The sequence below is a fragment of the Chelon labrosus genome (genome assembly GCF_963514085.1).
Source record: "Chelon labrosus genome assembly, chromosome: 2".
Classification (NCBI taxonomy): domain Eukaryota; kingdom Metazoa; phylum Chordata; class Actinopteri; order Mugiliformes; family Mugilidae; genus Chelon; species Chelon labrosus.
In genome coordinates this window covers 4,766,543-4,789,119 of record NC_140338.1, presented here as the reverse complement: position 1 = coordinate 4,789,119, position 22,577 = coordinate 4,766,543, and the positions used below count along the sequence as shown (strand labels likewise).

At 41.4% G+C, this 22,577-nt stretch overlaps 1 protein-coding gene across 3 annotated transcripts; it reads right to left on the bottom strand.

Annotated features, from left to right (window-relative positions):
- Nucleotides 1–65: 65 nt before the first annotated feature.
- Nucleotides 66–22,036, bottom strand: LOC311504468 (uncharacterized protein). 3 transcript variants are annotated; one of them, XM_084567586.1, is made up of 23 exons: nucleotides 21,915–22,036; nucleotides 17,963–19,531; nucleotides 16,587–16,648; nucleotides 16,399–16,428; nucleotides 15,366–15,547; nucleotides 15,002–15,118; nucleotides 14,158–14,336; nucleotides 13,772–13,987; nucleotides 12,785–12,883; nucleotides 12,467–12,505; nucleotides 12,261–12,380; nucleotides 11,029–11,160; nucleotides 10,825–10,866; nucleotides 10,059–10,196; nucleotides 9,356–9,520; nucleotides 8,936–9,274; nucleotides 8,372–8,842; nucleotides 8,082–8,258; nucleotides 6,281–6,476; nucleotides 5,922–6,194; nucleotides 2,609–2,728; nucleotides 1,889–2,010; nucleotides 66–456 (listed from the first exon to the last, which is right to left on the bottom strand). In XM_084567586.1, the coding sequence occupies exons 2-23, from the start codon at nucleotides 19,289–19,291 to the stop codon at nucleotides 406–408; spliced, it is 4,599 nt and encodes a 1,532-aa protein (XP_084423712.1). In that variant the 5' UTR covers nucleotides 19,292–19,531; nucleotides 21,915–22,036; the 3' UTR covers nucleotides 66–405. The 3 variants fall into 3 exon arrangements, with proteins under 3 accessions (XP_084423712.1, XP_084423714.1, XP_084423713.1); XM_084567588.1 differs by having other exon boundaries at nucleotides 18,062–19,531; XM_084567587.1 differs by lacking the exon at nucleotides 21,915–22,036 and having other exon boundaries at nucleotides 17,963–20,728.
- Between the last annotated feature and the right edge of the window lie 541 nt (nucleotides 22,037–22,577).

Sequence of the window (22,577 nt, the reverse complement as noted above, 5' to 3'; positions counted from 1 at the left end):
TAAAATTGTCATAGAGACAGCGAAGAGTGTGGATGTGAGGATGTGAAAGTCTGAACGTTGGCACATATAGCTACACACACTTTATTTTAGTCGTTTGCAAAAGCATCACACATATTGACAGATTCATGTGAGCTCCCCAACATATTTTAATATTTCACTATTTGACGCATACAGACGGTTCAGTAAAAACGCTTCGTTAACTGAGAACAGTCCTCCACTCTGAACTCCATTCAATGTAAACTGCACATGAAAAACCAAACGGCTCATATTTTGACTTGAAACAGGATATGAAATAAGTTCACAGCAATATGAGAATCTGGACCTTTTTAGTGAAATACGAGGACACAGTACAGAACAAGAGGGGGAAAAAAAATAAGATTCAGCCAAAGAGTTTAATATCCACATTCAGCTGGAGTTCGATTTGACGCTCGTTGCTTTCGTGGTCTCCAAGTATTTCTATAGGGGAATGAAGAAGGAAAGTAGATTAGACCGACATATCTGACTTAATCTCGTCTCTATTTGACAAATGTGTGAACATGTTAACATGTACTGTGATAAACACTGCCTGGACCAAAAAAAAAAGGTTGTTGGACCCCCATTAGCTTTGATTACAGCACACATTGTCTGTGGCATTGTTTCAATAAGCTTCTGCAACGTCATCAGATTTATTTCCATCCAGTGTTACATTCATTTTTCACCAAGATCTTGTATTGATGATGGGAGAGTCTGATCACTGCACAAAGCCTTCTCCAGCACATCCCAAAGATTCTCAATGGGGTTAAGGTCTGGACTCTGTGGTGGACAATCCATGTGTGAAAATGATGTCTCATGCTCCCTGAACCACTCTTTCACAATCTGAGCCCCATGAATCCTGGCATTGTCATCTTGGAATATGCCCGTGAACATCAGGGAAGAAAAAATCCATTGATGGAATAACCTGGTCATTCAGTATATTCAGGTAGTCAGCTGACCTCATTCTTTGGACACATAATGTTGCTGAACCTAGACCTGAGCAACTGCAGCAACCCCAGATCACCATCACTCTGGAACAGGGTAAATCTGGACTCATCAGACCACATGACCTTCTTCCATTGCTCCAGAGTCCAATCTTTATGCTCCCTAGCAAACTGAAGCCTTTTTTTCCAGTTAGCCTCACTGATTAGTGGTTTTCTTAAGGCTACACAGCTATTCAGTCCCAGTCCCTTGAGTTCCCTTCACATTGTACGTGTGGAAATGTTCTTACTTTCACTATTAAACATAGCCCTGAGTTCTACTGTTGTTTTTCTTTGATTTGATTTTACCAAACATTGAGTGATCACCATCAATCAGGATTTTTTTCCGACCACATTTCTTCCTGGCAGACGATGGTTCCCCACTATCCTTCCAGTTTTTAATAATGTGACAGTTCTTAACCCAGTTTTAGTAGTTTCTTCAATCTCCTTAGATGTTTTCTCTGCTTGATGCATGCCAATGATTTGACCCTTCTCAAACAGACTAACATCTTTCCCACGACCACAGGATGTGTCTTTAGACATGGTTGTTTAAGAAATGAGAAGCTACTCATTGCATCAGTTGGGGTTAAATAACCTGTTGCCAGCTGAAAGATAATCACCCATGCAGTAATTACCCAATAGGAGGCTCCTACCTATTTGCTTCATTAAATCCAGGTGGTGACTTTTTTTTTTTGACCAGGCAGTGGCCTTCAAGCTTTTCCAAATCTGTCGACCTTTCTTTTTTTTTTACTTCATACACTGGTAAAACTTTGGTATCCTTAACTTAACACCCTCTTTGTCTACTTTTGAGTCATTTTTATGCAGAAATGTAGAAGAAACTTTTAAGTGTATGAAGCACTGTATATGTACGAGGGGAGCGTGTCGATGTTGCCTACCTGCAGGTTCCCGTAATGTTTGAGGGTTTTACAGTGGTTGATCTCGGCCTCCTTGGCTCCGCTGAAGAAGCGGCTGCACACCTTGCAGAAAAAGCCCGTCTTTGGGACCAAGAACTCCATACCTGAGGACACGTACGCAAACATGACTCAGGTATTTTAATAGTGTAGAACAACAGCTAGGCTAAGGACGTAGGACTGTTGAATGTCCTGATATAGTCCATGACATCAGAATATGAATGATACAGTACTAGTATATTCACTGTAGGCGGTTTATGCCTCTGCGTTAATTTGACACCGTAGCCTGATGTCCAGAAATGTAACTATGCGTCCAGACCGCAAGAGCTTTGATTGATCCGCTTGGTTGCAGCGTGTTTCCGCTTTAGTATTTTCTGGCTGTTTCTCCATCTCCGCAATTCGAAATGTTAACCTGAACGGTTAACTGAGCAGATTCGGAGATAGAAATATTTGCATGACTCGACTGTGGCGAAATTTCGGCGAAAGTTTCAGTGGCCATTGTTGGAAGATAAGCAGGAAGTAGAAACAAAAATTAACTATGTGAGCCAGACTGACGAGTGCACAAGTAGAAATGACTCACACCGGCATGAGCCACCTGCGTAGGTTACTTTGTCTAGTCCCGCAGAGGCAAAAACCGCACTTTACCCAGGACAACATTTATGATCTGGGCTTGACATCTATTTCATACACAGCCAAGTGTCTTACCAACTGGGTTGCTGGGGTCAAAAGGAGGAAGAGAGTGGTCTGTTTTCATGGGAGTGTCCTCCTTTAATTTTGTCTTCACGCTCTCTTCTCCAGTGTCGTCTTCAGACCTCTCATGCTTTTCTGCAAGAGAAAAAAAATGTCTTGACATTGGCGGTACTGTGACTAAAAATCAGCACCAGGATTGGCAGTAGGTTATCTAACTAACTGCCAGGAAGTAGGTCATGGTGTTTTTATTTATTTTATTTTTTTTCGCCAAAGTACAAGATCAGACATTGAACCCATCACTGTCCAAATGCATTTTATTCAAAAAGTGTTGGAGCAGTACCCACAATCAAACACACAGTCAAACGTTGAATATCACAGTCGTCATCTCGTCGCAATATTTCATCAGATCCAAAGATGCAATTGATATCGTTTTTATTTCCTTTTGAGCCTATCCACTCGATCAGCGATGCACCACGTGGTGACTTACCTGACTGAATCTCAGCCCTGTACCTCAGTTTCCCCACATGGTCCTTTGCCTCCATCTTGTACTTGTACAACATAAACTCACCACGTTGTTTCAAAATGCGTTGGAGCTTCTAAAGAAACGACGATTGCGACTGCTTCTCATTCAAGGCGATCGTGTTTACAGATTTAAACATATAATAAGGCCCAGTCAATAAACCTTCCTCAAGAGATGATGGATCAAACACTACTCTCAGTTTTGTTGTCGCTTTATCTTCTCGGAGAACAGCATGATGTGGCATGTAGTATTTCACAGTGTCTGAATGTTCTTCTGCCGAGGTGTTCTCAGTTACGTCCTCACAGATGCCTTGCTGTAGACCAGTGGTTCTCAAACTTTTTACACTTGGTACCACCTGAGAAAATACTTGGCTCTCCAAGTACCACCTAATGACCAACATTAAAGTACAGTAGCGGAGTAGGCCAAAGTTTTCATGAAAAACATTTTAAAAGTTTTATTTAACAAGTTTATTTAATATTGTTGGCCACGGTAACAATCATACACAGATGGAACACTGTGTTTAAAATTGGAAAATCATAAACTTAAATAAAAAAATCAATTAAAATGCACTGCATATGAAAATTAATCATTGTAATAAAATAAATATAAAACAAATCTTCAATGTTATTTGAAACTGTACTTAAAATTTAAATAAAACTGTGCTGTGCTGAAATGTTACTGTACTTGACTTCAAAAAACAAAACACAAAAATCAAAACAGGCTATGCCTAACTGCAGTTCTTGTTTCTCAGCTTTAGTGACTCCTTTCTGAAACAGAGACACCTTTTAAATGTATTTTATTTTATTTTAGTATAAGTATTATTTTGCGTACCACTAGAGGGAGCCCGCGTACCACTAGTGGTACGCGTACCACAGTTTGAGAAAGGCTGCTGTAGACAATCTGCGATGACATCGTTGTACCTGGAGTAAAAAGTTGCATCCATATTTAGTCTCCTCTTGAGGCCTTCAAACCGTCTTTCTGCAACTCTGAAGTTGTCTGGGAGCACTGGTTTGTCATGTCGCCATCGTAACTCAACTTGATAGTGACCACTTTTGTAGTCTGTTCAAAGTTCTGCAGAGCCTCGATTTCTGCTGGTCTCTGGGTCTTTTCGTTGACGATGCCCAGTGACTCCAACTCCCGGAAAGTGGTGTTGGTTACACTGGATGACGACATAGGCCCCTGCAGACCCCACCCAAAGATTCTCTGGACCTTGCCAGATACCACTTGCCAGTAATAGTCAGCTCCTATTAGCAGTGACAGTTCTGGATCATCAGGACCATCCAGTGGAAAATCAGCCTGCTGCAGACCCCTTCTCTTTAGCTCCCCTTGGATGGGTTCGCTGTGGACCTTTATCACCGCTGTGCACGCTTGAGGTGTTTCCGCTGCCTCAATCTGAATTTTCTGTTCCGTATTCCACACATTTTGCAGTGATGCTTTCACAATGTTGCGCTGTACTGTCACAGGAGCAGCAGATCCAAAGGTGTGCAGATGCAGTGGCTCTTTCCCCAGCACTGGTAATCCCAGGGCTTTCACCACACCTTCATGAATGAAGCTTCTTCGGCTGCCTCCATCCAACAGACGGCGTACGATTTTTCTCCCCGCTGGGCCCTCTGTCCATGCTTTCACTGTATTCTGTGTATTAGCCTTTCGTTTTGCTGTGCTGGACACAGAAGATACAACAGCCTCCATGCTACCATTGTTCACACTTGTCTGGGGGTTGTTTTGGTCACACACTGATTGGTGATGTCTGCGTCCACATAAAGAGCAAACACTTTTAACTCTACAGAATTTCGCCATGTGTTTTGGACCCAGGCACACGTAGCATCTTCCCAGCTTCCTTAATTTTTCTTTGCGAGCTATGAATAGCCGTTTCATACTGGGACCAGAATTCTTGCCACTGGCTTACTTCTCCGTCATATTTTTCCATCACAAGCTTTTAACAGTCTGTCTGCTTTCTGAGCCAGAAATTGCATCACTCATCCGCTCATTCACGGGGTCCTGCATGAACCTAATGAGCCTATAGACCCGGATTTTCAGTGCGATGATGCGGTCCTGGTAGTCCTGAGTGGTCGCGATCTCAGCATCCATTTCGTCCGTCGGCGTTTCAGCCTCGACACCGTTGTCCAAGTCCGTTGTAAACTCTTCAAAACCATATAGGCGCCAAAAAGTAAAAATTCAAATAACTGTTGGATTAATGGAAACATCATAGATCCACTGTACTACCAAGGCAAAGAAGCCAGAATATGTTTTACCTAAACCCAACCTCCTTGATCACCAAAAACTGACGGCATTTCACGGAGTTTGTCACAGTTGGGTCCATCCTTCCTCACCTCCTCTTCAATACGAGTCAACAGTTTCGTTGTGGAGGTGCGGATCGTCTTTCGTTTCCGTTTCATCCTTTCGTAGTGGTCGGCCGTCTCCGCCGCTAACAGTAGTTAACGGTAGCTTCCGACTTCCACAACGTTCACAGCCTTTCAGTCTTGAAATCCAGGGTTTCGGCACCAAAAAAATGTTGTTTCAAAATGTGTTGGAGCTTTTAAAGAAACGACGATTACGACTGATTCTTATTCAAGGCGACCATGTTTACTAGCAACCATAAGATTCTTTTGTAGCAACTTAACGTCTAAACGCTGTGCTGTTGGAAGACAACACAACACATTTCTATTTCAAAATAAAAGCATTTGTTATTGTAACCTACTACTATTATTATTAATCTATTGTCAGAGAAAAATATTTACAACACACCACTAATCTACTGGAGCCACTCATGGCCCTGAAAGAAACAAATCCAAATCAAATAAGTCTTACCTGGTTCTGCCGGCGCAGCTTTCACCTCTATGTTCTCCTCATCCTTCATCTTCTCCTGTTGCTCCTGTTTGTCCGACACCTCCTCTTTTTCTTCCTCCCCTTTTTCTTCCTCCCCAGCCTTATCGTTATTAAGATGCCCATCTTCTTGACTATCTGCACTAACTCCACCTGCTGCCGGGCTCAATGAGGAGGAGTCGGCTGAAGCTGCCGGGGTGAGGACAGAAAGAGGTTCGACCTCTGTGCTCGAGTCGACGGCATCCGTCAGAGGGGTGTCTGAAGAGGAACAAAAAGTTTGAGGTGAGTAAGTATCATTGAGAAAAATCTGAACAACGACGGTTTCCTTGATATAAGTACCGTACCTGGCTCAACGTTAGCCTCGGGTGCTTCTGGTTGACATGTGGCCAAATCTGTGGTCTGTGGACACGGCACCGGATCAGGCGTCGAATCTGGCAACGTCACACAGTCTGAAGCCTCAGCCGACGGCGCACTCACATGTTCAGACTCTGGTATCTGCTCATCTGACTTCACCGGGGTAACGGCCTCAACCGGTGTGTCCTAGAAGTAAAAAACACAAATACTTGAGTATCGAGTGCCCACCTGTGACCCAATCCCTGTTGCACACTTTGTATGCAACCAACATGCCAGTGCTGCAGAATATTATGCAAATAGCTGCTCAACTTAATGCTACCAGTGGTTCAGAAACAACTTATATTCAGTGATTTCATTCGTTAACCTCTTAGAGTCTCTCACACGTAAAAAAGGCTCTCATTACTAATGAACAGACATCACTTATTCAGGTGATCATTTCTACTAGTGGTTGAATGAATGAGTTAAACTCCTCTTCCATAGATCAGCCCTGTTGAGTAGGTGGTCTTTAATGTGACCCAGGACTCATTGTGTGTTCACACTACCAAAGGAATGAGGTCAAATGTGTCCCAGACCACCTCCACATGTGGACTGAGACCAGACCAGTGTTCACACCTGGACTTTAAGATGGACACTTGAGACCAGATCAGGATGGATGTTGATGTGAGGTCTGAACGAGGCCTTACGCACAACTGTGGAAGCCACAAAACAATGTCCTTTAACTTCTCCAGTGCTTTTAATAGATGTGGTGACGATCAACACTGGTCCCCTACGAGGAACTGTAATGCCACCATGACTCCTTCATTGTTGACTATATCTTAGAAGATAAGGACCTAGAGTGAAGATCTTCACAGCAATCACCTTCAGCTTAGTGCTGGGAAGACAGAGGAGCTGGTCACTTTCACTTGTTCCGATGTCACCAGCTCAAAATAAGCAATATGAGGCGCAAGACTAGGAACCCTGCAACTGTAAGACCCTGCAACAGGTTCTTACAGTTGAGTAGAATTTATTTACTGGTTATGTATTTACTCATGTCTTATTTTTTGCTGTGGGTGTGAGGTGGCGTTTGATTGATCTGTGGACTTCTATGTAAGATGCTACAACAGAGGTTGCGCTAGACTTTGTCGTTGTCCGTCATTTTGACTGACAGGCTCATAAAAATTCCGTCATAATCTATTTTACCCGTCACTTTTTTAAAATTTTAAAATGACAATAAAGACATATTCAAAAGCATTTAATTTTCATTAAAGTTTGATTAACTTTAAGTACTTTTTTCAGAACAGTATTGACTTTAAATGGTAACAAAAAAACAACAACAACAAAAATAAAAGGTTTCGGCTGCCGACACGTCCGTACTTGGAATAGGACTGCTAGCGTAAACAGCTCTTAGACGGTATCGCAGGGTTGAAGTGCTTCGGTGGTATGCAAATTCCATTTTGGTAGCTACATAGACATATATACAATATATATTGTATATAAGTCTATGGTTAGCCGAGCTCTGACGTGTGCATCAGTGTAATCAGTGTACCAGGAAATCGTGCACCGACAAAAGTTCCATGATGTTTGGAACGCAAACTGTGATGAGAGACAAGAGCCAATTAATAAGGTCACTCGCCACCAAGTGGTCAGGGATGTGAACTGCAATCTGCCAAAATGACGGATGGCCTTCAGATTTTTCCGTCACATTTTTAAAAAAACGGTCAATGACGGAAAATATTCGGTTAACGCGACCCCTGGTATAAGATATAAAAGCTGTAAAAATTGTATAAAAACTCTATAGAAGCCAAAACATACCCCAGAAGAGTCCTGCTGGACAGTCGCTGCGGCCTCCTCGCCTCCGCCTGAGTTTTCCGCGGGAACAGCGGGAGGAGGAGATTGCGGAAGGTCGGCCACCTCTCCTACTTCGTCCACTGTCACAAAGTCGCTCAGGTTGAACGGGAAGTCTCCAGACTCCTCCTCTTCCTCCGCCGCCTGATTTCAAGACAGGATGTAAAACAGAATCGACGATTAAAAAAAAAAACAAGAAGCTACTTCCTGTTTTTTTACATCTTTAGACCAAAGACTGTTTTTATTATTATTCTCACCGTCTTGGTTTCTACATTGTGTCGGTCGTCTCTCCAGGAGCTGTGCTTGTATCCCTCTGACCTGGACGATGGTCTCACTCTCTTCCTCTCCCTCCTCTCTCGTTCCTTCCTCTCCCAGTGCCTTCTCTCCTCCTCCTTCCTCTCCCTCTCCCTCCTGGCTTTTTCAATCTGCTCCCTCTCCCTCTTGGCTCTCTCCCCTTTGTCCCAATCCTTCCTCTGCCTCCTCTCTCTCTCCTTTGCATCCCTCTCCTTTCTCGCCTCCCTCTCTTTTCTCTCCACCTCCTGCTTCTTCACTTCCTCCTCCTGGTTCTTGGTTGGCTCTTTTGTGTCCTCTGCAGCTTTATCGCCCAGCTCTGTCTCCATTTGTGTCTCCGCCTGTTCTCCACTGGGCGGTGCTTCTGCGGCGTTGGGTTGGCTGATGGTTCTTCTTCTGCACTCCACGAGCAGTGTGTTGACCATCGCTTGGGTAACCTGGTAAAACACACAAAGACAATGTGAAAATGCATAAATACCTCTTAAAGTGCAGGTTTAAGACCGGACTGACATGTTTTTGTGATGCTTTACCTTAGGAAGCTCTGGCATGGCTGCTTTAGGCTCTTCTCCAGATGGAATATTATCGTTTGCAGATGCACCTTTGTCTTCTTCTGTCGTCTCTGTAACAGCTTCAACAGCCGATGTTTCCTTAACGTCTCCCACCGAGTCCGTTACCGGTTCGGCCTCTTGCGTGGTCGAGGAATCGGGAACAGCGGTCTCGTCGTTTTTGCTCCCATTTTCGTCCAAACCGTCTTTCCCGTCACCATCTATTTCCATCTTCTCTACCGGAGCTTGGGCGGCGTCTTCGTGCACCCTCTCCTCTTCGCCCGCAGCTGCCGTTTTGCAGCCTTTTCCATTTGCATTTGCGTCCTACAAACAGACAATACAATAAGAGGTGTTTTAACGCTGATCTGTGTCGTCCAACGGCGGTGAATTATCAAAGTTACTGACCTGAGATGAATTGAGAGCCGCAGGAGTCGTTTTAGTCTGTGCGTGGTTTTTGGGGTCAGGTTTGCGGGAGAAGTAAAGAGGGTGGTTGTGGACGCTGCAAGGAAATGCCTGGAAGCGTTTGAAGACCGACAGGGCCATGGCTGCAGTCAGCATCTCACAAATTACCTGAAAGACACAAGATAAAAGTTAGAGTGAGACATATCTTTGCCTAATAGATAAATAGGACTGGGTATTGCTACTGATTTTTCCGATTCGATTCAATATGAGTTACTTTAGAAGAATTTCAATTTGGAAACAATTTTACTCAAAACTGAAACTAATGTTGTCATTGGTTCCAGAGATTTGTGGTCGATGCTCTCAGAATTGGAGTTTCTGTCATGTTCCTTCACACAAGGATTAATCTTGGTCTTGCAAGATTTCTAATGAGAGGATGCAGGAAATGGTGTTTTTTGTCAAATAAATTAAATAAACAAAATAAAATCCATAAGAGAATTTTATGAATCCATATCGGATCTTTCGATCTGAGACAGAAAATACCAAAAACCAAGGATTTTATGATATCCGATCTTTCAAATCAAGATAATTTTGTATCAGAATTTCTATTTAGTTGTTTTTAAACCCAGCCCAATGGATAAAGAGGTGAAACATGATATATCTACAGACGACTGACTCATTTGCAGCTGTAACAACAAACAGCCCTCACCATATTTTTGAGCACCAGGGTCTTGAGAACCGTTCCAAAGCGGCGCACCAGTTTCTGGACCTCAGATGGTCCTGATGGCGTTTCGGGAACATTCCTAATCACCAACAGACGGCTCCCGCCCACCGGAGCTGAACTCTCCTTTGAGATGGAAAGAGATATTCGTTCATTTGTTAGCCAGTAGACAACTGCTGGTAAATGTTTTAAGTTAAGGCACCTTGACTTTTGGCAACAATACATGGTATTTCTGTGAAATGCTGTTTTACAATTCTGTCCTTGCTTAAACAGTGCAGCCCGAAAACAACCACAATATTATTTTTTATTATTATCCTGTGGAAGGGAAGCAGTCTACATAATCAAATTCTATTGTGCACATTATAAAATCCATAAAAAATTTTGACATTTCGTCGATATGGCTATTTGTGCACACATGTATCTCCACGGGGAATTGAGTCATCAAGGTAAATTATACACTGTTGTAAAGGTCGCAGAGTCTATAAAGCACTGGCACTGTGTTTGTTATCTGTAGTACCGCAGTTAGCCCTCTAGATGGAGGTAAAGAACCATGCATAGAAATGAGGCACAGGATTCAGATTCTGTCAGGCCAGTCACCATGTGGTGCAAAGTTGATGGAGAATAGTGTGGCTTCAGCTATGCAATGCTTTGAATAAAAGGAAAGAGTGGCTTCTCTAGTTTCAGTTGACACCCAGCTTGACAGAGTGGATTGTGTGCAATTTGGATAAGCAGATGGATAAGCAGATATACTCACTAATGGATCCTCTGAAGCCATCAGAAGATTAAAGAGAGCCACCTGTGTGAAGATTTTTTTGGTATTAATCATCAGTTACTGTTGTTCATTGTTAGATACAAGAGAGAATCTTTCAAAAAAAGTGAGAAAATTGACTTAGCATTAGCAACAACTGAGAGGAGATGATCACTGTACTGTTTAGATGTAGGTAGATTAGAGACTCACCGGTGTGCGGTAACCAACACACTGTTTGAGAAGGGTCATTTTCACTTCGGTGTCATTGATCTTTGCAGGTGTGAAGGTGAGGACCTTTACCATCTCTTGGGCAACATCCTTATTAGGCAGACATACCAGTGCCTAACACACAAAAAGAATATTTTTAAAAAATTTTGTCGTAGGTACATCAATGTGGACAACCAAAACTGCCATTAAAAGAAATGAAATTAATACATGTTTATGCCATGATATTAACCAAAACTGTCATCATTAATCAATTTAAAAATGTGACAAATTGATATTTCTGCTTTTCTGGGTGCTAGGAAGTTAAGCTTGCCTGTAAAGGCATACAAAGAGACGACATTAATCAGGAATGGGTCCAAAACTATCAGGACCATATGCATGACCCTGGTCTCTATTGATAGGTCAGACTTCAGAGAATGGACTCACAATGTCAGTAACATTGTGGCTGTTACAATAGCTGATTAATTTGTGATAAACTAAAGGACAAATTTGCATTTCTTTAAATCTTAGAAAACACCCAGATAGCAATGATATCATGCAAAGAGATGACACTAAGCACACATATTCTACAAAGGTTTTAGTAAAAACAGAACCAGGCCGACTCTCCATTTGGACTTTTGGATAAAGCCAAATTACCCAGTGTGTCCGTTTGGGCTTTTACATCTTGAAAGGGAATGTGGCTACAAAATACTACTGATTCCCACTACAGGAAGCAATGTATAAACAATTCAATCTTTGGTCATTTTATTTAGTCTGTGCATTATCAAATTGCGCACATTATAGAATCCATAAAAATATTGTTATTTCCTCCATATGGCTGTTGTTCATGCATGTAACTCAGCATGCTGTTTTCTGTAGTACCACCATTAGCCCACAAGATGGAGTAAAAGAGCCATGTATGAAAATAAGGCACAAGGATGAGGTTTTTCTCTAAGGAAAGTCACCATGTGGTGCATAGTTGAAGGAGAATCATTCAAGAGGGCCACAGAAGGTAATAAAAACTATTTAAATTGCACTTGATAGCATTGGTTTTTGAGTTTATAAGATAATGAGACTTAAATAGCATGTTTAAATTGGCTGCATGTTTTCTCTGTGTGTCTCTGTTGCATTTACATTTTGATTGTCCCTCAAATTTACGGCGCCCTTTGCGCCTACAGTCATATCATTCATCTGTCAGAAACAATAAAAGCTTCAGCTCACACAGTCTTGTCACTAACCTTTCCAATTTGTGCTGCAAGGACAATGTCAGAGGGAGTGCCAAAGGGCTGGACAAGACCAGTAATGTCACTCTCTGACCAGCCGCTCTCGGGAAGTCCTGTGATCATCACCATGGCCATCTGTTGGAAAGAATGGGTTGGAATGTAAAGAAACGCTTGAATAATGAACTTGTTAAAGTCATTATGACAGTCAGGGGATCATTTACCTCATCAGAAGTCTTCTCAAAAAACGGTCGGTTTGTTTTCTGTAAAAAATAAAACAAAGTGGATAATTCTACACAAGCCTCTTAAAACAAGTTTTTGTGATTTATCATTTCAGAGCTTTCTACATTGTGGAAATTATAACATATGCAACCCTCCTGAAATACAAAGTGAAGCACACACACTATTTCAATGGAGCTTCATGAGAAACTGACTTTGAACACCACCACATAACCTATAATAGGGTGCATACTTGGAGGTTATTCTACATGTTTTTTGGAAGTATCAAAAGGGTTTAAACTGGTCATGCCACATGTAAATACCTTGGCTACCAAAGCTGTGATTTGTTGGTCCTTGATGGACAGGTTTGTGGAGGTAGCCAGAGCCTGGGCATCTTCAGCCTTCACCATGCAAACAGACGCCTGCAACAGGGAAGGACACCACAGTGATGAAATCTTAAAGCAAGGAAAATGTTTTGAAGCTGAAAGAATACATCATTTTGTAAAGTTCATGGAACAAAACGAAACTGCACCACCCCATACCAATGGGCTCTTGCTGCATTCTGCCGGAAGTCGGGGATGAGGAGATTAAGGAGACTATTGAACTGCACTTAAGGTGGTCCACAGTCATGCAAAGTGCAATGCAAAAAGAGCATCACATGGTGGTACAAATGCCGAGCTACGATCGCCCTTCAAAGCAGAGTGCTCGCCAGGTGGGCAAATTAGTTCACAGGCGCAATCACACAAGATTTCAGACTTATGGGTGCCAATTCCTTAACGACTGATGCCCCAGCCAACCTCAATAGGGGAGATCTCAAAAGATCCCCCCCCCAGTGTGCAATGCCTGGAGCTCTGGTCCTGTGGCACTGGGCAATTAGAAAAGCCTCCTGCAAAGGTGACTGGAGAAGTCCAAGTGTTGGACAGAAGTTGGACAGAAGGGGGAAGAGTAATCTGGCAACAGTGGCAGGACAGGGGATGGCAATAGGCACCCATCCGCCTCTGAGCAGATGGAAGAGCAAACCAATTTAATCTGCCACAATTGGCAATCCGTACACAAGAAAGTAAGTCTGGGGCCTTAAAAAATAAGTGCAACCAGCGATGCCAAGGAAGTAGCCATTGTTTTAGAGTATTGAAGCTGTAAATTAAATAAAATTGTCTGTTGTAAAGTAATCACCATTGAGTTTTTTGAATGAATCTTAAAATACAGAGCAGCAGATTGCATGGTGATGGTTTTTACAACATAAAATCTGAATCTGTAAAAAAAATAAATGAGAAGGCATCAATAACCACTTTTTTATACTAAAACTCCACCTCTTGTCCTTGGTCTGTCTCGCTCTCTTGCTCAGAGGATGGCATGAGGATCACGTTATTGATCTCGCCAAAGGTCCCAACCAAGTCGGTAACGTCCTGTTCCGTGGCGTCTTTTGGGATGCCCTTAAGATTAACCAGACGATCGACGATAGGCGACTTCGGAGTGGCTGGAGTCACCATTTTCTTCTTCTTCTTGGGCGGGGGTGGTTTGGCACCCTAAAAGCAACATTGTATTTTAATTTTAGTCTTTGATCAAGAACAAAGTTTTATCATTTTTATGTGGTGTTGAGAAAAGTGACTTCCTTAAGATTTTAAGGAAAATACAACCTTGTCTGTTACTGAAACATCCAAAAAGTGACTCTACATAAAGTTGCCTTGACACTTGCCATTTGAGTTTTCTTGGCTCCAGGCTTCATCATGCTCTTGAAGCCTTTCGTGAAAGGCTTTAACGGTCCACGTTTGGCGCCATGGATCATTGTGGATGAGGGTGGTTTTTGGCTGGTGTCAATGCCGAACTTTTTGAAATCGTCATGTGGACGCTTGGCACCTCTGCCGGAGAAGCCCCCTGAGAGTGTGGCATGAATTAGAAGCAAGTGGAGAGAAGAGGGAACATGTTTTAGAACAACTCAATTTACAGGAAAAAAAAAAAAAACATTTAAGCAAGACCAATTGTTTGCTCGTTGAAACCCAATGTGTATCAAATTGGATTATACTGGGTATGAATCATGCGTAAGCCAGATTTGATCTTAAACTTTTCACAGGTCCGTACTTTGTTAAAACCAATTTGCAACAAAGTCAGCCTGTGTTTTGTGCTGTAAATATTTGTTTAAAATAAGCAATTAACTTAATTAAAACAAAGAGGAAGTAATTTTTTAATTAATACTCTTAAATTCCAACATGGCTAGACCAAGATGCCTCCATTTATTTCTTGCCATTCATTTAAAAAAAGAAAATGCTTAGTGGTATTTCTATAATAAAATTAATCCACAATGTTACGAACACAGGAAAGTACTATCTATCCACAGAGATCAGGGTCATGCATATGGTCCTGGTAGTTTAGGACTAGTTTTAGACTAGTTTGTCTTTTTAGGAGAGCACAACCCCTTTGACTTAAGAGGTCTTATTGCATTGTACAGGAACGAATGTAAGAGGAAAATAAAAAAACATTCATGAATGACAACCAGCGTTAAGCTTAACTACAAACTGCTGTACAAGTAAAACCCAACTTACCTAACGGTTCTCTATCCCTTTTCTCAGGCCAACGCTCTCTGGAGGATGAGGAGCTTCGGCGTGAATAAGAGGGACTACGTGACCCGGAGTGATAGTGTTCAAACCGATGTCTGCGTTCTTAGTAAATCAAAAATGAAAGACAGATGTGTTAAGAAGTAGGTACAAAACTCTACACATGCACATTAAAGTATTTAGTTTATGACTTATTTATGGGTTTTATAAACTCAAATATGGTGCATGGATTGAAATTGGTTTAAAATTAGTAAAGTTACCATCAAGACAATTTTTTACAACATTTAATAGTCCAATACTTATTTGACAAATCCACATTGTGCTCGAGTCTAACCCCTGGTTTATGGCATACCTGGGTAGTTATGGTGTCGTGGGTGACGGTGAGGGGAATAAGGCCTCCCATGTGGCTTTTGGGGATGTTTGCTTCCTGGGGGACTTGAAGTGGGAGAACGAGAGTGGGATCGAGACAATGAATGGGACAGCGAGTGATCCCTGGGATCCCACAGAGCCCGGCTGCCATATCGTCCACTCCGACTGGAGAAAAGACAAACTTCAAAGTTATCTTGACAAGAACAAATTAACAAATAGCTGTCTGTCCTTCTTTTTCCAATTGTTACCTTTCAAGATTTACATCTCCATACTTCTAGTTTTAGTCTAGATTTGCTTCTATAGCCTGGCTCGTTGCTGGTAACTAGCTTTTGGTGCAAGCGAGAGTGAAACTGGCCCTTTATTTTTCCTTCAGAGACCCAGCAGATTTCACCTGGAACCTTTTTGCTTATTTTGTGGTGGAAAAATGTCATATATCGACACCAACTTTCCGACAACTACTAAACAACACTAGAGAAAGTTAAGGTTTTGGAGATCTGAGGAAAAATGCTCACGTTACATGGGACTGAACAGGATCTATGGTGTGAATTGCTGACTAGCTATGTTTGAAAGTAAAAATACAAAACCTCATTTGACTTTAATGTCTCCGAAATGAGAGGTACAGGACTTGTGGCTACATTCTGACGCCTAATGAATACTTATAGACCTAAAACTGTGCAGATACGAGCAGTTCGGGGAAAAGAAGTCTAGAAGCCAGCCCTACTTTCCCCATCAACAGATATTTTGCTGCAGGAAGCTGGTCTGTGTTACCAGACTCATATTCTGATGTGCTAGGCTACAGTACATTAGCGTTATCAGCTCAGATACCGAACGAAATGATCATACCGAGACATCGCTAATTTTTTAATTAAGATATTTTGCGCTTCTCAAACAAAATATCTTAAAGATTATTATTGTTTATATGTATACCCAACCAAAATGATGTCCGATGACGCCAAATGCGTCTACATCTGAAATGTTTGATAATTGGAAAAATATAAAACAAGAGACCAACTGACCTTGGTAGATTTGGTTTCCAGTCAGGGTACCTTCAGATACAAACACAAACATTTTTTAGTATGTAATTCTCTATTCTCTTACTCTGAAACGTGTATTTAAAAACAATTACCAAAGTAATAATGCCCCGGTTTTTGAAATTATAACATAACACAATACCAAACACCCAAAAACCTAGAATTGTCCTCACTTGTTGCGTAGGTCTCTACAGGCAGCTGTGTGGTTGACAGTGTTAACATGTTCAACCCAGTCCTGAAAAAAGAAAAAAAAAAAAAAAAAATGAGAGAAAGAGGAAAAACTCAAAATCAAAACAGAAATAATTATCACCAGAGGTAAAGTCACATTTGATCAGTATGAAGGTTAAACAAACAAAACAAAAAGACAGATCGTTGCCATCTCCAGTTAAAGACTTAATTAAAGAGTGTATTTAACATGGCGTCTAAACCATGTATTCAAAGTTATGGCCCAGTTATTTTATCTCATAATCATAGTCAAATTGTGCCAGGGCATCTAGCAGAGATACAATACAGTGCTTTGTTTTCGCTCAAAGATCAGATCATTTGCATCCTTGGTAGACATGTTCTACATTCATCCTATTTTCCGTATGATTATTGTCCTTCACCGCCAACACAAAATGGATCACTGGCGGAAACAAAAACGGACAAATAAAAATATTGTTTTGTCTTTTTCTTGTGGCAAATGCTGTTTTGTAAGCTCTCACTTACTACACCATACACCACGCATGCTCACGTGATTGAAGATTGAACTTCATGGAAGAAACAAAAAAAATAAAAAATAATAATTCAGAAAAACAACAAGGTTTAGAGTATGAAACCTAAAAACATTTTAGAACCTTTCACATTGATCATAGCACTTCCTGCCTCAACGACCTCACCGCACAAGTGATGGATGATTTCTGATCTTTTTTTTTGTCGATAAATTTGGGTAAACCCTAAAATAGAGAAATATGATTCTCCACTGAGAAATTTTAATTTTGTAAAAACATAAAGGGACACGTCGAGGGTGCTTTCACACCTAGGTCATTGCTCCTAAACCCGGGAGCATTTGCCCACCAGGTTGCTTCATTTGAACACAGCACCCGGTCCGGAACAAACCAACTTCACTTCCTGAAGAATTTATTTTGAAGTGAAAACGCAGATTAGCCATAGCCACGATATGACTACCTTTTAATTATATAACCAAGCAGTTAACCTAATGTGGATTAGGTCACGTTCCATGTTAAACAGGGGCCTATTCCATGGGCAGGAAACCCAGCCATAGAAGAGAGTATCATTTTCAGCAAAGATGATGATGGCCATACACAGCGATCACAATATAATGAACAAATATCTAACTTGATGCTTTAAAAGACCAGTCTGCATGATACCAACATTCCAATTCATTACTCAAAACGATGGGTTGGGCTGTCTGATCTAAGATCTGCAAAAAGGTAATTAAAAGGCATCGGAATCACATTTGCCTTGACAAGTGGCGGTTGAACCAAATGTTGCTCTCTAAAACTCAGAAAACTGTTGGACATTGGTGCGAAGGCATGTCAACACTCACCTTATCCTGTTCACACTGTGTGTGGCACAGGGAGCAGGTATGGGGATACACCTTTGGCGACACAGCTGAGAAATCACTTATCATGGTTGGGGGAGGTACCTTCTTGCTGCTGCCGTGTGGTTTTGAGATGGACGACGAGGAGAGAGATCGTCTTGAGGAAGCCTCGCTCTTGGATTCAGACGAGGGCCTTGGTTTAGTTCCTTCACGCCTGTAGTCCCGGTCTAGATTGCGGGATTTAGGCGATGGTGGAAAGCCTCTCGCTGGTGACCTGCTCCTGCGTTGCTCGGCACTTGTCCTGCGATAGTCCCTGTCTCCATGTTTGCTTGGTTCAGCTTGTTTCAAACAAACTTGCCGCCGTTCCATTTTAAGCACTTTTGGAGCTGATGAGGAGGACGACGAGGCTGGGTACATTTCAACTTTCCTTTCACTGGAAAGTTGCTCTCTTTTGAAAGTCTCTTTGGCGCTGCTCTCGTCCTTTGCCCGACTGGCATGTCCATAGTCAATGACTTTACCCGCTGTCTGTGTGACCGTGAGAAGGCTAGGCACTTCTGGGGAGCGCCGAGGAGAAGTTCCTGAAGAAGCCAGCGGCATGTCATGTATGCTGCGTGAGAACGAGGAAGTGGAAGCCATTGTTTTCTGGTTGCCCGACTTGTTTATCTGAATGTCACGCAGGATGAAGGGTAAAGTATCTGGGGTTAGCTGATCATCGGGGTAGTGACTCAGTACTTCTAAGTCCTCATTTGAAAGTCCAAAGCTTGCCAAGATACTTCCAGCACTCTCTGGTGTGTACAAACTCTGACCATCCGCACCACCAGCATGGGGGTGCCGGGCTTGGGGAGACGGTGGGTCATTTACAGGTGGAGTCCAGTTTGGGACTCTAGCTCCTGTTTGGCCAATCTGCGGACGCTGCTGTGGTCCTTGATGTTGTTGAGTCTGGTGGCTGGCATTTGGTAGAGGACTGGCAAACAGTTTAGCTGGAGGTTGGTAGCTTGTCCAATCAACTCCTTGCTGTTGGCCAGGCTGATTATCAGCAGGCAGCGGTACTGGGTTGGGGCCATACATTCCATGTTGAGTGATCCCAGAATCTGGCCCCCTGTTCTGGTGTTGGTTCGGTCGGTTCATGTGGTCAATTTGGCGGTGGTCCATGTCCCTACCACCCCGTATAGCTAGGGCAGACTCTAGCTCATCAGGGAGTTGAGTGGGACGTGGAAATTGGAAACCCATCACCGGCATATTTTGATGTTGATTTGTGGGTTGCTGATGAAGAGGAGGCCTGGATCCATTAGAAAAGGGCTGTGAGCCCTGTTGGTGGGAGTGCTGGTGATACATGGCAGCAACTGTGGAATACCCACTGCTCTGACAATTGCTGCCAACAGTGATGGTTGCAAGATTCTGAAGAGCAATTTATGCTAGAGTCCAATCGAAGATCTGTCACTGCAGCAGCACCGGCCACTTGTTAAAATATGAAATGAAGTCACTCTATTGCTGTTGGCAATGGAGATTGCTGCACCGGGCTCCCAACGAATGGTAGGCGCAAGTTGAAAATTACTGTCTGTGTGCACTCCAATGCTGAGGTGGAAAGCAGAAATATACTATTACAAATAAACCAGATTTCATTTGACAATTCAAAAGTAGCTTTCATACGACATCTTCTGTTTCTTCCTTCCCCCAGACACTTCAACAACTTGGCAAGTCCAGATTTTGTTTGTGGTCTTCTTCAAAATTTGTAAAACCATAAAAAAATTAGGTCAGTTTCGAGATCTCCTTCCTGTGGTCGAGTGTGCCCACCGTGTTTTTCTTTCAGGACAGGAAAGCAAACCAACATTATGCAACAACAATAGATTATAATCCAAGCATTAAACATCTACAGCCAACGAGGACAAAAGCCCAACCCCACTGGCCCTGATTCAGCCTTGCAACACAGTGCAATTTTTCCAAACATGATATAAGCCTATATGCCAAAATGTACACAGCAGAACAAAGCAATTCCAAAGCACGTGATGCAGTTTTCCCTGCAGGTAACAGTTCATTGCAATGTTTAATTATTATAAATCAAACTTACCATGTCCTGGAACACATTCAAAACAAAGAAACCTATAATATAATTATGTAATAGTAATAAAGTAATATTACTATTACATTATTCCAGGTTGCTAACCAGAAATAATGTAATAGTAAGTATAAACTCAACGTTTTCCCTTCTAGGCCTGTTTTATATATATATCTTGCAAGACCTACAAAACAAAGCAGGCTTAGGTCACAGACTATCACCAAACATGACTAAAGTGCATGTGATCTAAACACCCAACGTACGTCTGGTATTACGATCACACCACGACTAGTCAAAACTAGACCCAACTTGGACAAATGGACTGATGAGTCGTGTTATCCATGTCATACGGTTATCTTGCAAGAAATCAAGATGTACATGTGTGCAGCATGTGATAAACAGACCGCAGCATACTGTACGTTGGTGTGCAAGCTACGTATGTCAGAAACAAACAGATGATTATCACAGATCTTGGTGATGGACTTTAAGTTTGGTTGGTTAAGGTTGGTGTGACATTTATAACACAAATAAAACAAGATGGGCAAAAGTCTAAGGCAGTTGACAAAATGTAATATTTTTTGTGATATGACAGGACAGCATATATTATTTAAATTTTTTTTTAAAAATAGAGGTTTGTGTGTTATAAATTTCTTGTCTGAATTGGTAAATATATAATAGATCGCCCCCGCGACCCTTAACAGGAATAAGCGGGTACAGAAGATGAATGAATGAATGAATGAATGAATGAATAATAGATCGCTTAGGATAAGTCATGTAACTGTGACAGCAAAAGACGATAATTTCCAAGTGAACCTCGGCAATATAAGTTTACACAGAAAAATCACATAAATATCTAAATATTCCACAACTATGGAATGAATTAGTGCATATTTTAAGATGATATTGTAATCTTTTAAATGATCAGTTTTCAACGATATCTCGTGCACAACTTTAACGATTTTAAAGTTTCTAGTTTTTTCTCTATATATTTTTTCAGAGTATTGTTATTTTTTTGTATATATTTTTCAAATTTGTATTTGTGTTTTTTTGGTAACTTTTTCCCTGTCGAAGTTGTCACTGTTTTTCTGTATATATATATTTTTTTATTTTTTGCCAAATTCCATGCTACTGTGACACAGAAACTTCCCATACGTGGGATTAATAAACGCATCTTATCTTACTATAACATATAAAGTATGCAGTACTTATAGGTTGCTTCAATAAAGAAAATGTTCATATAGAAATATCAGTAACAAATTAAATGATGCTCTTAGTGTAACCTTTTTTAAAAAAAATAAATAAATAAATAAAAACTTTGCAAAGATTTCGGGGTAAAGCAACCATTTTAGAAATGGCTGCCAAAAGCCCGCAAGTGGCTGCAGAGCATGGATAAATCCACCAGGGGGCAGATGACAAATATCTAACTGCACACACAACGGTGCCGATTATGTGGGAGGGTGCGGAGGCAAGTCCCTAGAATTCAATGCATCAATTCATTTTTTTTTTTTTTCAAGGGTTTTTTTTTGGAAAAATAAATAGAGAAGCTGCCAGCACCGGAAGCTTGTGGTGAAACGAGGTGATGCAGTTCGGGGCCTGCACCGCTGAGATCCCGGTGTTTCTCAAGCAGTTACAATCTTAGCTGCACCCGCGTTAACTTTAAATTATTTGTAAAATCAGCCCAGAGCGGCCGTGTAGCCGAAAGCATCTATAAACAGCATATATATTATGTATTATATATACGTTACTGTGGAATGAAACACTGGACCGCCCCGGGTATACCCACACATATCAGCCATTTTGGGTTGTTATAGCTACCGAGCTAGCTGTCAGACGTTAGCTACGGGACAGGGCTACGTTTAATGACCACCGTGTTTCCGTGTACATATCACATTTAATAAATACCTTTAGTAATGAGACGAATAGGTCTTGCTTGTTACTCGAAAGTCCTGATTCCTCCGCCTTCTTCTTCTTCTTCGGCTTCTTCTTCTTCTCCGTCTCCTTCTTCTTCAGCTGCTACGACTTCTTCTTCGTTTGTTTTTGACGGCGGTTGGAAAACACCAGCGTTAGAAGCGCATTACCGCCACCAACTGGACTAGAATGAAGAGCAAGAGAAATAAAATAAAATTAAATTAAATTAAATTAAATTAAATTAAATTAAATTAAATTAAATTAAATTAAATTAAATTAAATTAAATTAAATTAAATTAAATTAAATCATGAAGTTATGATTTAAGTTTGTTCACTGTCTGTTGTGTTTTATTCAAAAGGCCAGATTATGAAAAATGAATGAAAACTGAAATAAAGGTAAAAATGAAACTGAAAATAAAAATAAACCTACAATCTTTTATCTAAATGAAATCATTTTAAAAACGTGATAATGTAACTTCGTTCTCTGTCTTATTCAATGTGCCAGATGGTGAAAATCATGCATAATATTATGACCACCTTCTAAATATTGTGTATGTCTCCCTTGTTGCCTACAGTTGTGAGTCTTTAGGTCCTGTGGGTTGAGGGGAGGGGCCTCTGTGGATCATCCCACAGATACTTGATCAGTTTGGGATCTAG